General features: G+C 32.2%; 1 protein-coding gene across 2 annotated transcripts in view; it reads left to right on the top strand.

The window, feature by feature from the left end:
* The window catches only part of LOC118195550 (synaptotagmin 1-like), a 54505-nt gene that overhangs the window by 17645 nt on the left and 19768 nt on the right, over positions 1-17092 (top strand). For both annotated transcript variants that reach the window (XM_035366875.2, XM_035366876.2), the window contains exons 2-5: positions 7621-7909; positions 10123-10295; positions 11208-11336; positions 13338-13505. In XM_035366875.2, the coding sequence (XP_035222766.1) occupies positions 7657-7909; positions 10123-10295; positions 11208-11336; positions 13338-13505 (723 nt within the window). In that variant the 5' untranslated portion in view covers positions 7621-7656. The remainder of the gene's footprint in view (positions 1-7620; positions 7910-10122; positions 10296-11207; positions 11337-13337; positions 13506-17092) is intronic.

Genomic DNA, 17092 nt, shown 5'->3' on the forward strand with positions numbered 1-17092 from the left:
TGAGGGACTCGTTATAATACTCTTCGAAAGGAAGTAGAAAGTCTTTAATTATTTATCTCATTGCAAGTGTTTCAATTTTAAACTTTATTGTAAAAATGACTTAGGAGGGTTTAATAAAAGTATGCATCGCATTCTATACAAAACGTTCCACATTTTCGTGTATAATATGCATCTATAAATTAAAGTATCAACAGACACGGAGAGTTTCTTTGCAAGAAACGTCTGCTGTTAGTCTTACCAATTCTTGCCAGAGTTCTGGTCAGCTAATGGTTTATAAATGGCCACTCGAGGCGGAGGTTTGTGGATAGCAATTAATCAGACATTAAAAGTAAGTGGAGATCCTGCCATAGTATTTTCAGCACGTTGCTTGCTGGAAACCACCATATTTATTTTCCCATGACATCAAGAATTTTCATTGGAGTATAAACATAAAATCCCTAAATGAAAGCATGTTGTTATTTTAAACATAAATCTGTTAAATGCCCTTAAAACGAAAATGGCGGAACAATAGCAATTTATTACTTTTTTTCTAAAACGGAAGAATTCAAATAATTATCGTTTGCTTAATATTTATTTTTATACTAGTATCAATAAATTAGCATTATGTTCAATAGTAACATTAATTTGTACTTCCCTGCCTTTGATTTTTACCAATTTTCATTTCAGGAAATCTATATATAAGTTATGCATGTTTTCCTGGTTTTTCCTAATAATTGTCTAAAACATTAACATAATTATATTATAAACTCCACTTATTTAAAAATTTATAAAAATGTTTTTCTTCTCTCTTATGCTATGTTTACCTTTGTGTTCTAGAAGAGATCGAAGCATTGCAGCTTTATTAAATGTTTTCAAAATGTTTCTAAATGAATATATTTCATTATTGCAATATGGGATATGTTTTTTAGATCTATTAGGAAAACATTAAACTATGTCAAAATCAAGAATTTTTAATTTAGTATTAAAAGTTCCTAAATATGGTTTTGCTTTAAATAAAAGTGGATTTGCGTTGTAACAGCGGCTAAGGCATTTTTAGGCAACCAGGAAATACAACTTAAGATTAGTTTGTTTCAATTAGTTTGTTTCAAGTAATGCAGAAACGATAAAATTTACCCAGATAAATTCACTGAGTTAAATATATATATATATAGTGGAGTTATTCAGAATGGTTGTATTAATTAGAAAAATTGGACTATATTGCTTGCCTTCGATTTCCGATAAAAAATTATCATTGTTAAGTTATATGTTGTATTAATCATAATATATGAAATCTGTTTCAGGTTTGAGAATGTTGGTTCGCTTTCTTTAGCGATTTGATTACAGTGAGAAATGCTATAATGTTGATTTTCCTGGATACGTTAACAGAAGGTTGTTTTTTAAAGCCCGTGATATGAATTAAGCTTTTTTACATTGAAAGTGCAGTGACATAGCTAGAGCATTTGCAGGCCGAAGCGATCTGTTTACCACTCCTTTAAATGCACATAAAGATTTTAAAGCTATAATATGTCAAAATGATATACAGGAAAGTAAATAAGAGCCCTGTGTTACTTATTTTTGAAATTAAACTTTCATACCAACATACTAAAATGGTACATTGTTCATTTTTATAGTAGCTAAATTGTCTATAAATTTCTAGAAGTTTGTTTTATTATTTCAGTTGCTATTTTATGGGCAGGATCTCTGAAATACAAGATATTAATCTTTAGGTCTTAGGCCCTTTTTTTAACCGATTTGCTTATACTAACCACATTTTAGCCGATATAAACTTCTTTCAATAATACAGAAATTAAGAAAAGTAATATAGAATTTATAATGAAAATTCGCTGTAGTATTATGGTAATTAGAATTTTGTTCTGGAAATGTTTTTAGAATAAATGGTAAAAATTCAAACTACTGTACTTCCCACGTTTCGGTTTTTACTTCTCAAGCAATAACAGAAATTAAAACTGTAAAGCATATTTCTCTCAGTGAAGAACTCTTATTTGTTTATATCACAGAGATAATAATATAATTATCGATGACATCATAATTTATTTATTACTATTTTTCTTTACAAATTTTTGATGGCATAAGAAAGCCATAGCAAGAAATTGAAGCTATTGGAAACTCTTTCTTTGAATACTCTGTCAAGTGCGAAAATATTTTTCCTCTAATTCTGTTTTGTGTGAGAGTTTGGCATCATGGGATTCTTTACCTCAATGACTCAGTGAATAAAATAGTTAAATACTGACATTTCCACCTGTGGTCAAATTCCTAACAATACGATGGCTGGCTTATGAAGTTTACTTTATGTGTACATAGCACTGTGTAGGATATATAAATACTTCTTAACAGGAATATGAGCCAGTTCTTATGTTTTAAGTATTTTGGGAACAATTTCACTCCTCTATGAAGCTATCTCACAGAAAACCGCAGAGAATATTAAAGTAATTGAATATATACTAATTTTTCTTTTGATCCGAAAGCATATACGACCAACCCATATAATGGTTTTCACATGAGAAATTCTGGCCCCAAAAGGGCAGAATGCTTCGTCCACGCCCTCTAGCTACGTCATTGCGTAAACGCAAGCACTGAAAAATATGTAATACTAGCAGGCAAGCCCGTCAGATGAGCGGCCTGCGGCTAAAGCAAAATTTAGAAGTTCTATACATATCTGAAAAGAAAATGCATAGAAATATTTCGATATGAATAAAATCAGTTTATTCTTTCCAAGCAACAACCAATTCGTAAACAAATTGTTTGTTGGCAACTCAGGAAACAAAAGTCTTTGACACTTCAAGTTAATATGTGTACATGTGACGTCATGGTTTAAATGTAATGTAATATAACAACTTTTTCTCAATATCATTCAAAGATAACATACCGTGTCAATTATCCTAACCTGAAAAAAAAGTTGCCAATAGCCGCTATTTATATAAAATGCTACCATTAATGAAACATTTTCGACATACAATGATGTTACATGTAATCGCGGACTTCTTTCAGCATCAGAACATGACATTATATAATACTAGCATATTTAATTATTTAAATGTTTGGAAATGATATTTTTTCATATTTTGTAAAACGTACAAATTTTTTATTAAGAAACTCTACGCTCCACGATTGGAAAGAGAGCAGTGGCAACACTTTTCGAAATAAATCATTTTTATCTTCAGAGACTCCATAGACTGTTGCCACTCGGAAAAATGAGTGAGAAAACTAATGTTTACAGAATTTTTGATTAATATCTCGGATGATTAAAGTCGTTCGAAGATGAAAATGGCCGAAATGTCTTCCCACAAATTTTTGAAATCTGGGTGTACATATCTGGAAACTCAACTCCATGCCATTCCGTAGGACATGATGCCACAAATAAACAGACCCCTCAGATTTTAATTGTGTAGATTTCTTAAAATCGTTCACCCAGTTTTATCGTAAAATAATACTTACTGCTATCTTATAAATCCGATACTTAAAATTTTCTCATAAATAAGCTGCATAATCAGTTCTATTATAGCTCCTATTATACTGCATAGTGGTTTCACTTGAGAAAATACTGAGAAAAGGAATTTAGTTTTTTATGAACAGTAATTGCACTTTTTTACAATTCATTGTGATGTATTTTTAGCTACATATAAAAAGAAGAGCCAAATAAAAAATATTTTCCTTCTGAGCAATAATTAAGCAGAAATTAAATAATAGGTATTAAAATTTAATTATAATTATCAATACAGTAGCTATAAAATCTACGGGATCAAAGCAATTTGCTCATTAATTATAACTAAAAATATCTATTATCATATTATCTCTTTCGATTCAAAGAAAAAATAAAACAATGGAGTCTAGTTTAGTAGAAAATATTTAGTCTTATGAAAGATAAATTGCGAGAGGAATTTACTTATACAAAATTTACATTTAGAGAGACATAAAGTAAGAGATAAATTTGCATGTAATGAAATCTGAGTTAAAGAATCAAATGAATATTATTAGGCTATGCAGTAATTTAAAACATCTATATAAAATAGCGAACTGAGATTTTGCTTGCAATTTAACGCTATTCTTATTCTTAAACCTTTGATTCATCAAAACATCAGCTGATTGCCAATCTTCATTGATTTGTGAATAAATATGATATAAAACCATACTTATTAATGAAAATGTGGTAATGTGGAGCTGTTGTCTGTGAGTTGAATGAAACTGATTTTTAATTTCACAAACTTCAGCTGAAATGAGGAATCTGAGTTTCGGGAAAGGGAAAAGTTATCAGATTATTTTTCTATAAATTCACTTTCTTAAATAAATAATGAAATATTTCTATGCCATTTTCATAGACATTAATAAAATAAATAAATATATATAATTAGACAGTTCAAATTAGTTAATCTTCAAAATTTAATTTGAGATAAATAACTATTGTCTTTGCTTAAAGCATCTGGCATTTTATAATTTCTGCTGTAACCGCTAACCTTCTACCCTTCTGCGCGACGGAACAACACTTTTGGAAGTGTGCCAAGTAAAGAATAATTTGAAGATCCCGTGTGGGGTTTTACTCTAACTTCATTCAGCCAAGCTCTAGAAATGAAAGGAATTACCTCGTAATTGCTTTTCCCTTTTGTGTCGCTTCTAATTCGAATTTTCCCTAATGTCAAGGGAAAGTATTATTAATTCGCAGAACGAGGTCTAGAGCTGTTGTCGGATTATGTGAGGTGGTAAGTTTTGAACAATAGCTTCCGTTGCGAATTGAGAGTTTCTTTTTAAAATTCACAAATCATTCTGTAAAAAATGCAAATTATGTTTTAATGCAAATTATGTTTTTATGAATTATTTACAAATTTCCTAAGAATATATTGTTTATGTGACGTAAAATTATTGTAGCATTAAAAGAAGGACTGTAATGTAGGCTTGTATTCAAATTTTTAGCTTAAAAATATATGATTTTTGCACACATTTCCATAAATTCATCATTATTTAATAAAATGCTCGCTGAAATTTTGCAAGAGAATCCTTTTACATTTTGATAAAGTAATGTACTTAATTTTTAAATTTAATATTTAAAATAATGCCGACATTAGTTATTTATTCAGTTATTAATACGTTTATTCAGTTACCGCTTTTTATAAGGATCCTTGTCTTTAATTTCCATTACCTCCCGTTATAACTTCCCCTTTGGCTCTGATTGAGAGGTGGAGGAAATAAAAAAAAATTTAATATACTTCTCTCATTTTTGCATCGGTTATTATAATGGAGCGAATGGTATAATGAACAATCATTACCTCGAGCCTTGATTTTTATGTATCAATTATGTGAATTCTGAGCTCTTTATTTTTAATAAAACGTTCTCCACGACCGATCTTTATGTCAGGATTGTAACTTAATGTTAGAATATGTAAGAATTCTTACTATGGCATATATATTCAATGTACGAAACTGAAGACGTAATTAATGCAATCCTGATAATAAACTTTACTTAAATTTTTAATTGAATAATTTTATTTGGAGATACATTAAAAAGTAATATATGTGGTACTAGAATTAAACTGCTGTGATTATGCAAAGGATATACAAAATACCACATTCTAATCAAACATTCTGAAATTAAATTAATTTTTTTAGCTCTGACAGTGAGCATATAAAAAAGACATAAATAAAAAAATAAAAAAAAGATTACATAACCCCCTGTATCCAAATGTAAATTCTTCGCCAATGTTTCCAGATAAAGGCGTATCTTAATTTGTTACTTCAAAACCTTTGCAGAGACAAGATTATAATCTATCACTGACACTTAATACCACTTCAAAAATGCTTTCCGAAAATAAATCAGTATTAAATATAAAGGAAAGCATATAGACTCTCACTGGAGTGTTTGAGAAGATCAACGCTCTAATGGATGATGTCTCTGAGCAGACAGTGTTCAATGACCTGCACATCGTTATTCCCTTCGAGAAGAGTCCTCTTCACCTCATCGCAACTAATATTCTTTAGAAATAATTCACTTGAAATGTTCTCGAACGTTCTTGGAGCTCTAAAGCGAGATGTTGAAGTGTCCTTTCTCTGATATTTCCGGCAGATAAGAACGATAGCTATCATCGTGCACTCTAACTGTGCTTGAGGACATTGCTCTCCTTCTCATTGCCTATCTTCCGTATTCCGAACTAATATATGCAAATTCTAAAGATATTTATTAAAGGTTCCATGAATTTCACTAAGATTTAAGTGTGCTGCAACTATGTTATAAGAAGTTCCACCTGTTTTGCATGATAAGTGTACATTTTATATTTGCATTATCAAAATATATTTGAATGTTGCTTCTTATTTTCATTACTAACATTAGGAATACTTGGATATATTAGGAAGCATTAATAGACCTTGTACTGAAAATATATTAATAACAAAACTCACCAGTTTTATTTAAAAACTACGAAAGGTTTGTATTTTCCACCTTTTTGAGGATTTTCTATTTGCTTCAGTTTCATAATTTAGAAAAGAAGGAATAGACACGTAGGCCATTAATTTAATTAAAAAATCATATAGCATAGATGAAACTTCAATTGTGTGTACATCTGTCACTACGTAAAATGAATTTGCATAAGAAATGATCGTATTACCAAAGTTATAATTTTTATGTCCATTCGTTACTTATTATAAGTACTACTCCGTAGTTTCTTCAAGGTTAATGGTGTAAATTGCTAGCATCTTTTAAACCAATGATTTCCAACTTTCTGCATACCCTCACCACCTAGGAAATGAGTGTTCAAACACACTGTAAAATAATATATATTTTCAGAGCACATTAATCTGTGCAGTGTATACATAGAACTTATAACTTTACGTCATACTGTAGAAAATAAACCGTTCTATTCCGCGTACCCTGAAGTTTCATTCCTAAAGTTTTGTTGGCGACGGAGTCCGAAACGGGAATTTTAAAAAATGAATTTAAGTAATTATGGTTCAACTGTGGCAATCTCAGCCTTGGCTGACGTTCTACCAAAGCATGCAGAATAGTTTAAAAGCGGTATTAATTACGTGCCACAGAATAAGAGTTCGCTTCTCGTCGGAAAAAAGGTGATTTACTCGTCCTAAAAGAGGTGAAGTAACAATTACTTATTATAATTTATCATTAAAATATGTATAAATCAGAATTAAGTTTTGAAAACTCTCTTATTTTCGGCAATATACAAATAAATAAGTGCGCAAATTGAAACGTAATGCAATCAAACAGTTCATTACAAATAATGATCAGCATATTATCTTAGATTATTCAAAAGTAATTTTTTGCTTCCTTAAGTCTTTGAGTCTTTGCTTTTAACTCTTTGCATTGAATGCAATGAATACGAATAGAAGAAAAATAGAACCGAAAAATTCCTACAACAAAATTCATGTTCATCCATTCTATTTCGTAAATAAATCTGTCAAATGGCGCATGCGTGTTCATGCTCATGGTCGCGGCTGCAGCTGTTAAACTATATTGGATATGTATATGAAGAAGATGAAAGACGAGAAAATATTAATCTCTATTTTTCTAAATATGTTATGGTGGTAATATAAAAACATTTGAATTCGTGTGCTGGTTGAAATAAAATCTTATCACTATGATAAAAAACCACACTTAAATTTAATAATTTGCTATTTTTTCAGGTTTAACATTTAAGAAAGTAACATACTGCATCGATCATGGCCCCGTCACCCATCGATCTTCTTCTGCTACGGTATCGCAAGAGTCTTAATGTACCCAGCGCAGCAGAAATCGGGGGAGCTGGTGACTCTAAAGCGGCAGGGGGGCCAGAGCCCCCGAAGGCCGAACCTCCGCCAGCCTTGGAAACCACCTCGGTGGCGGCCGTCCTGGAACCTGTGAATACCACTATTGCGGTGACAGAAGAACCCTTAGGGGAGAAGATTATGCATGAGATAGCTGATAAAACTCACGGTAAGTTTCTCCTTTTCCTTTTTATTTTCGATCACAGTGCTCTTTTGATAAACTTGCTTTCCGAAGTTTTCCCGTTTTATCTCTCTTTACATTTTTGTTCAATGTTGAATCTCTTCCATCAGCAGTTTGGAATGGAAACGTTTAGGCTTTAAATAATATGTTACAGTTATATAGATCAATCAGTATAAAAATACCTTCTTTACGAATTTAAATTAAATTCAAAATAGTTTATATATAATATATAATAATTTGAGTTTCACCAAAGATTAACTGACATCACTCTCTACATCTCTCCCTTTATATTTTTGTTTGATACTGAATTGTATCGTTCAACAGTTTAGATAGAAATCATAAATGCGGCTCTGTAGACGTGAAATAATACGATAAAACTGCTGAGATCAATAGGCCTATTTTCAAGATTTAAACGGTATTCAAAATTGTTGGAAGACTATTTTCGGAAGAAATACCACATTACGTAAATAATAGCGATATTCAAAAGCACATTTATAGGTTGCGCAAGTGGCTGTCGCAGGATCGCCACTATTCAAATATTTAGGCTGATTAAAAAAATAGTAAATATACTCTGTGTCATAAGATGCGGTGTTCTCACATTAGAAATCTGCTGATGTCTTGAGAAAGAGTAGATCAGTTTATGTTCTTATTTAGTTCACATGAGGGTACTATCGTGCTGTGTTAAGGCTCTCCTTTGCTACAGTACTTTATTTTCGTTCTATTTGAGGTAAAGATGAGCCACTGGATTTATATCTTTGAACCACAAACCCATCTGGTTTTCAAGATCGGATATTTCGTATATTTAGAAAGAGCTATTTTCATACTTTTGCGAATAAATGCGCAAAAACACAAAAATATAAGTGTTATGGAATACCGAAGGAAAATAACTTCGTGCAATTAAATATAATAATCAAGTTATAACGTTCCTTTGTACTTTGTCTAGATATAATGTCGAGGAGCCTAGTGAATTAAGTAGAGAATTATCACTGAGTTCAAGTAGTCACTACAGCGATTTGAGAAGGGTTAAAATACCCTTTTATTCACTCAAAGAAATAATAACAGATAGCCCCTTTTTTCAGGCTTACAGAAAACCTTCCATTTGGGCTTTTAAATCAGGATAAGAAAGTAAGAAATAATCTAAATAGACTTAGCCGAAGCTAGAAACAAATACCTAACGTAGTTAGCCCTTAAATTAAACTAGACGGCAGTTATCAACAGGCACGTATAATACAGCCGAGTGTAATAGATTTCAAGAACGAAGTAGCCAGAAGGTAAACACGCGCCACTAAGAACTCCTAAGCACTCTCAATCGAAGTAAGTTGAACTTTCCTTAAATACTTCTTCTACTCATTTGCATAAAACGCGATACTAAAAACTCATTCTGGTAGGGAGTTGTAAATGGGAAACAAGAATTCAAAGAAAAGGGTTTCAAAATTAAAAGTAACTGCTATAAAATTAAAATACACCTTACAAAGTGAAAAAGCTCAGCACAAAATTAGCGCAAATTATCAAAAAATTATCATTGATTGGTCTTTGTTGCAACTCAGTACGACTTTATTAAAGTGAGTCCGCTATGCTAAATACAGGAGGAGTTGTAGTATATGACGCGGAAGTTGGAATGCTTGCCGATCAGACAAAAGGGGTGCTCGAAACAAGTTTTTGAAAGTCATCGAATGGTACGGAGTGGAAGCTACCATTTACAAAAATGTATATAACACCATTTCAGATGCCTCTGGTAAGTTGACACATGAAGTAATTTTGGTTTTCTTTAAAATGTCAGATCCTCAGCTATAAAAGAGGGAATCTTTATTCATAGGATACTTGATAAGATTAATTGCGAATATGGTTTTGGGTATGTAGCACAAAATTTTAGATTTTTAAAATTTTGAACAAGCCAAAATATCTAGTATTTTAAACAGAAGTAAGGAAAGATATGCATTGTTGAGTTAAAAATTATAACTTTCATTTCCTTGGAGGTCAAAATTATTGTTCAAATTCACTCGCTTCGCAGTTACCTTACTTCATTTCCAATTGCAAGAATATGCAATTTGGGTAAATGAGCAAGAACTGTGTACTTATAGCGATGGATATTTTATAATAAATGGATTGCGATATTAGTTCTCATTTAAAAACATATATGTATTCATGTATGCAAGCAAGCTGCTAACTGCATTCTTGGTATTTTTGCACTTTCTTAACAGTACCAGTATGGGGAATCATTATGATACTCATTGGTATTGGACTGCTGCTAGTCTGCATCTGTTGCTGCTGCCTCCGGAAGTGGTGTAAAAGGTGGCGGAAAGACAAAAAGGGGGGAAAAGGTGGAGTGGATCTCAAAGGTTTGGGGATCCTTGGCGATGCGTATAAAGAGAAGGTAAAAATCGCTTATTTTATCTTAACTGTACAGAATTTCTTTTATACAAGAAGTTCTATAAAATCGATGTTGAACATATTTGTGGTTGATACAATAATTGTTATACAGCTCTTGTGGTTGTGTAGCGTTATGTTAATCATAAAGTGTCTGAATGATAATGTTTTCAATGAAAGTTAGAGCACTACATCTAACAAATGATTCGAAGATTTAACTTTATCATCAAGCTGCAAACACAGTCGCTTTGTTTCATTTATTAACAGCCGCAGAAGAAGCATACTATCTCACAATATAATGATCTTTAAAAGAAAAAATATTATATGAATTTAGAAAAGTCTGAATTAATAAAAGTAAGTCATTACTTAAAATCACGCACTGTAAAAAATGCTACATTTAAAATTCGTGACCAAATAAAAACGCTGCATTGCTAGAAATGTTTTGGGCAACACATTAATAATGCATTATTACTTCAATTATTAACGATTTGCTGTAATTTAAACTGTTTTGCTATGGATATCCTTCTACAATTTAACTTATGGCAATTATGATAAGTATTATTAATTCACTTTTCTTTTTATAAACAGGAAAAATTACACTGCAGCATAAATCTGATAAAAAGCTGATTAATTTTGATCATTTAGAATTTAACACTATTTTTTAAATTAATAGTTTACTAGTTAGTTACTAATTTAGAAATTTTAGTGCAATTATTGAATCTTGGTTTAAAATTTTAAAATACGTAATTTAATAAATTGTTGTATAACTACTAAGGCGATTCATCAGTGCAATGGATAATATATACATGACGAATGCAAGCATATTTTTGTGTGAAATTGTTTATAATAATTTTTAAAAGAAGCTACTCTGTAGCTAAACAGAGTTTTATTAATCGCAGATGTTTTTAAAATATGATAGGTACAGCCAGACGAAGAAGATCTTCAAGACAACATGGAAGATAACGAAGGTGAAAAAGAAAGTGAAAAATCGGAAGAGAAACTGGGGAGACTACAATATAAACTAGACTATGACTTTAATTCTAATAACGTAAGTTATGGAATTTTATAATAGAAAATAGTGAAAGTAAATAATAAAAGTAAAACTGAAGTAGAAAATACTTTTCTTCTCTAAGAAATAATATATTGGAATGTTAGAAAACGTTTTACTAGTTTTTACTAGTTCTCAAATTGCAAACTATGTACTGTAGAATCCGTTTTAACCGGCAGCAACGGAATCATGCCGATTCCGAATAACAGATTTTTTCCGGATGAATGAAGACATATTTCTAGAACTTATTTATTCATGTTTTGTGATGGAAGCTGTAAAAAGGGCAGCATGCGAAGTTTATTGGCCGTGTTTTGATCTATCATCTATAATTAAGGACATACTATTGAAAATCGTAGAGAATATTTAAAATTAGAACACATAAAACATTTTTATATTTCAGAAGAGCAAAATTAAACAACATTTTAAAATTACTACATTTATTATCACATGAAAGTTACGAATTTCTTAGTATGATGGCATAAAACTTTGAATGTCTACCTGTTTACAAGACGTCAGACACGAATTTGGTTGGTCGAATTTGGTCTGACGTTACAACGTCAGACACGAATGCTGAATCAAGAGTATCTTTGACACTCGATCAAGAGAATCTTTGTCGTCATATACAATATCAGTATAAGCCACAATTTCCATCAACAACAACGTAAAGTGATGCTTTTTACATGTTTGCAGGCAAGAGGAAAAACAAATATGACGTCTTTCAATGTCAATTGTTTCTGAAAATCGTGGCCACTCCGTTTAAAGCTTACGCATCGATGCTTAAAAAGAGATCGGTATTTCATTTTCATATGCTAGATTGACAAGGCTTGTTACATCGAGCTGGAGAAATTGGAGAAATATAGTACAAATTTCCACATTTAAATATTTAAACTGTTTACTAACTTTTTTGTTAGACTTTTTACTAACTTTACTAACACAATTACTTACTTTTTTGACACATCAGTCTAAATTTCAGTTTTAAGTTTAGACTTTCAAAAGTGCCATTATTTTGATACTACCGGTTAATACGAGAGATTTCACTGGATATTCATATTAAGATGTATATTTGTTTAATATTGAAGAAAAAAGAGGAAAATATTAGATTAATAATAAATATAAGATAATTCATGCAATAAGTAAATTTTATTGCAGTTTTTCAGAACATTCTATTATATTTAGTCAAGCCGTCATCCAAAATGAAACATTTATTTATTTTGTGTTGTTTATGGAATGAATAATGTAAATAATGATGAATCAGTTTATTAAAAGATTTAACTTTTAGGATTTATAAATCTAAACAAATTAAAGCATGAATGATGCTAAGTATAGAATACATTTATCACATTAAAGAATTTTAGTATAGGTTACATATGAATTAAGTATTTGAAATCAACTTTGATAAGTTTTCATTATTTTAGCAGAGATAGGGCAATACTATTTTCTAATGAAAGATTATTGATTAATGATATTTTGCATAACCTGAATGTTCTTTCATGATTGTCAAAAAGAAAGTTGATTATTTTCTCTTTAAGAATGAGGCAAATTTTTTTTGGGGGGGAAGGGGGGAAAGGTTATATAAAAGTTTTTATTTTCCTTTTTCTATGATATTCTCATAGGAAATCCTAATTTTACAAATTAAAAATTGAACGATGAATAATTCAGTTCCACTTTTTTATCTTGCACGTAAAACTGGAACAAAAGTACTTAAAGATAGCCAGGTAAACCTGAAACATTTTACCTGAAGATGAGTAACTGTAAAAATAAACCTTTCTTAAGAGGGTGCAAATTCGTATTACAGTGTTCGAAGGCAAAAATGAGAACGTTAGTCGAAAGCAACATGGTTATTCAGTTTTACTCTTCTACTCTTAATGAAAAAAATTGCTAACCATGCACTAAAATTAAAACATCAGAACAAATATGCTTTTCAGGGATATATGTCAAATCAGAGAAATAATTTTGAAAATTGCATGAATTGAATAGGGATTAATTTGTATTTCTTTACAGTTAGCTGTTACGGTTATTCAAGCAGAAGATCTGCCTGGGTTGGACATGTCAGGGACGTCCGATCCTTATGTTAAAGTTTATCTTCTCCCGGATAAAAAGAAGAAGCACGAGACAAAGGTTCACCGAAAAACCCTCAATCCTGTTTTCAATGAAACGTTTAACTTCAAGGTCAGTCGTTATCCGTTATTTTTTTTAATTTGTTGTGCTGTAAATTCTCATACTGCAGTTCTGTATCTATACACAGTCCGAAGTAAAGCTGTGAAATAAAATACGAAATAAAGCTATGAATGAAAGCTTTAGTTACTTAACAGGTGAGGATACTGAAAGGCGCTCAAAGCATGACATGCATTTGCATTTAATGTGTACCTGAGATATTTACTGCAAAACATTTTTCTACGATGTGCCACAAGCCAAAATTTCCCAATTCTTACTTCTAATTAAAATGCATCTGTAATGAGGAACTAATCATGCCAAAAATACGTAAGCCATTTTTAATAGTTTAAAGTTTAACGCGAATTAATATGAACATAAAATGTTTCAAAGCGCTTTTTTTCAAAATCTCTCTTCATCAAAAACAATATAAGAAATAAATAAGGTCAAAACTAAAAAGATGATTAGTGCTATGGAAAATATATAAATATGAGTGAAACGAGAAAATTTATTGACTTAGTTTTATTACTTCCAAGACCTCGCTGACCACCAGCACGGCTTTCGAAAGAGACTCTTCACCTCTTCACAGCTAGTCCTGCTTACGAAATTCACGAGACCCCGCCTTATACAATAAGATGAGTATCGCGGTCCTGATGCTAGACGTGGCCAAAGATTTTGTGACCGTGCCTAGCATGCAGGATTCACCCACAAAAGTTTTCAGCTGGATTTGCTCAGACAAGCTAATCCTGAAGGTTATCCCTTTCATGACAAATCGCACTTTTTCTGCCGAGCTATGCAACGCAATATCTAGCGTCAAGAAAATGAGAGATAAACTGAAACAAATTGTTTCATCTAAATATATATGATCTGCCCAGAAAAGATCCAGTTGATGCTTTTACGAAGAAAGGAAAGAGAATATTGGCAAAAATATAAAGTTGTTGCATTATTAAAAATTATAACAATTAGGATTTCAGGATCATTAACTAAAGTCAAAAAATATTTCTCATTACATATAATTTAAGCAAAATTTTAGCTATCACGTGAGGATCTTTTTATAGCCCAAAGGGATTAGCTCAAAAGAGCTATTAATTTCATTTTTGCATTTTGCGTCTTAAATTTTAAATGACCGTTTCACTTTTCAAATTGTTGCCACCAAATATTATCGCCCTGTGTCATATTTAAAATTAAACAATGAAGAATCTGCATATATATACGTATGTTTCTCGCACTGTGATTAAACAACGGTACCTAGAGCTATCAAATTTTAAATAACGTAATCCTTCACTGAAAATGCGCATCTGCCCTAATTTGGAATTTGTTTTATTATTGATTTAATATTTTGTAAAACTTTAAAGAACTTTTTTCTGAAATTTCTAAAGATGTGCTCATTTTAAAATTACACTCTTAGACAAAAAAAAAAAAAAAAAAAAAAAAAAAAAAAAGGACGCACCAAGGAATTACCTGAATGGGACGAAAATCTCAGTGTAAGTGATGTACATGTACAGAAAAACAAATGATTACAGTTTGAGAAAAATTGGATGATTTATTGAAGTGATAGAGCTTTATAAAGTGAAAAAGTCAGTAACGCGTTTGTCCACCTCTGGCCCTTATGCAAGCAGTTATTCGGCTTGTCATTGATTGACAGAGGTTGCGAATGTTCTCCTCAGGGATATCGTGCCAAATTCTGTTCAACTGCGCGTTAGATTGTCAACATCCCGAGCTGGTCGGAGGGCCCTGCCTATAATGCTCCAAACGTCTCAATAGGAGTGAGATCCGGTGACCTTGCTGGCCAAGAAAATGTTCGGCAAGCACTAAGGCAAGTAGTAGAAACATGTGCAGTGTGGGGCGGGCATTATTTTGCTGAAATGTAACCCAAGGGTGGCTTGACATGAAGGGCAACACAACGGGCCTTAGAACTTCGTCGACGGACCGCTGTGCTGTATGGTTGCGCAGATGACAACCAAAGGGGTCCTACTATGAAATGAAATGGCACCCCAGACCATTACTCCTGGTTATCGGCCTGTCTGACGGAAGACAGTCAGGTTGGTATCCCACTGCAGTCCGGTGCGTCTTCAGACTCGCCTTCGCTGGTCATCAGACTCAGTTCAAAGCGGGACTCATAACTGAAGATTATTTTATTCCAGTCAGTGACATTCCAGTGCGAATGAGCACGACACCACTGTAAACGGGCTTGACGTTGTACAGAGGTCAATGATAGTTGGTAGTCGGTGCAGGAGCAACGTGACCTCAGCCCCCTTTCTGTGAGCCGTCTATGAAGGGTCCTTGCGGTCACTGAAGCACTAGTTGCACGTGCAATCGATGATAACAATGCATCTGGGGTTGTGAGTGCCGCTCTGACGATTGCTTGATCTTCACGTTCTGTCGTTTCTCTAGGCCTACCGCTTCTTTCTTGACGCTGTGTGTGGCCATGGTTCACCCATTCATGCCAACATCGTCTAATAGGGGCATCGCTCCTGCTCAAATGTCGAGCTATTCGCCGATAAGACCAACCAGCTTCTTTGATCCAACTACACGACCTCTCTCAAGTCCTGACATCTGCGCATATCGTTCTCGCACTTGTATGCGAGGCATAGTTACTGTCTACCAGAGTACACGGAATGAAATTCGTGAAGAATTTATGACCTGGAATCGTAATTTCTGCTCTTAAATATCCTGCCAGTTGCGCAGATCAGATGCGCTGTAGCGACAACCGTTCATTCATTGGCAGCCAAAATGTAAAATTTTGCATTTTCTGTTAAAACCTGTATGCATATCAGTTTGTGTCCAATTTGCTTTATATCTTCTCGGTGCGTCGTGGTGCGTCATTTTTTTTTTTTTTTTTTTTTGTCTAAGAGTGTATATTGTGATATTGCTGTTGAATTGAATTTTGTGGTTTAAGTGTGAAGGACATGATATTTAATAAATAAAGGTAATGTGCAAAACGTTAAAAAACGCTCCATTGAGCGTAATATAAAATCTGAAATCTTTCAGATTTTTTTTTTAAAACTGCACTGAACATTTTGAACATTTTCCCATGTAAACATATACAAATACCGATGTTCATGTTTTGTTTGATGTTCATGTTTTGTTCATGAGTCTTTGTTTCTTTGCACTGATAATGACATAATATTTTTCTTTCACATTTATTTCGAAAACTATCGGTCTTACAGATACAGTTTTTTGGGTATTTTATGTATTCCAATTGAGGAATCTGGCTGTGCAGAGATTGGACGGTCTTGATGAGACACTCTGTATACAGAATCTGCTCCTGTCAAACGAAAAAAGAAAGAAGGAAAATAAAAAGAACAGTTTGAAGGGATATAGAATAAATGTCTTCTAATTTACAGTAACATTCTATGATTTCGATCAGATAGTTAATAATTAGGAAATCATTACGTCGTTATTTAAACAAAAATTTACACAGAATATTATATGGATGCTTTTAAACTAGAAACTTGTTAAATGGGTAAAATCTGTTTTGCTTCTAATGATTTGAAACTTACTGGTCATGTATTTCACTATTTATTTACCTTAAACCTGACGGTCCGAAAAATGACCAAGAAACTGCTATTTAAACTGGTATTTAGCACACTAAAGTACTAAAG

The sequence above is a fragment of the Stegodyphus dumicola genome, chromosome 1 (genome assembly GCF_044657685.1).
Source record: "Stegodyphus dumicola isolate Sdum_Otavi_A_Nest chromosome 1, ASM4465768v1".
Taxonomy (NCBI): Eukaryota; Metazoa; Arthropoda; class Arachnida; order Araneae; family Eresidae; genus Stegodyphus; species Stegodyphus dumicola.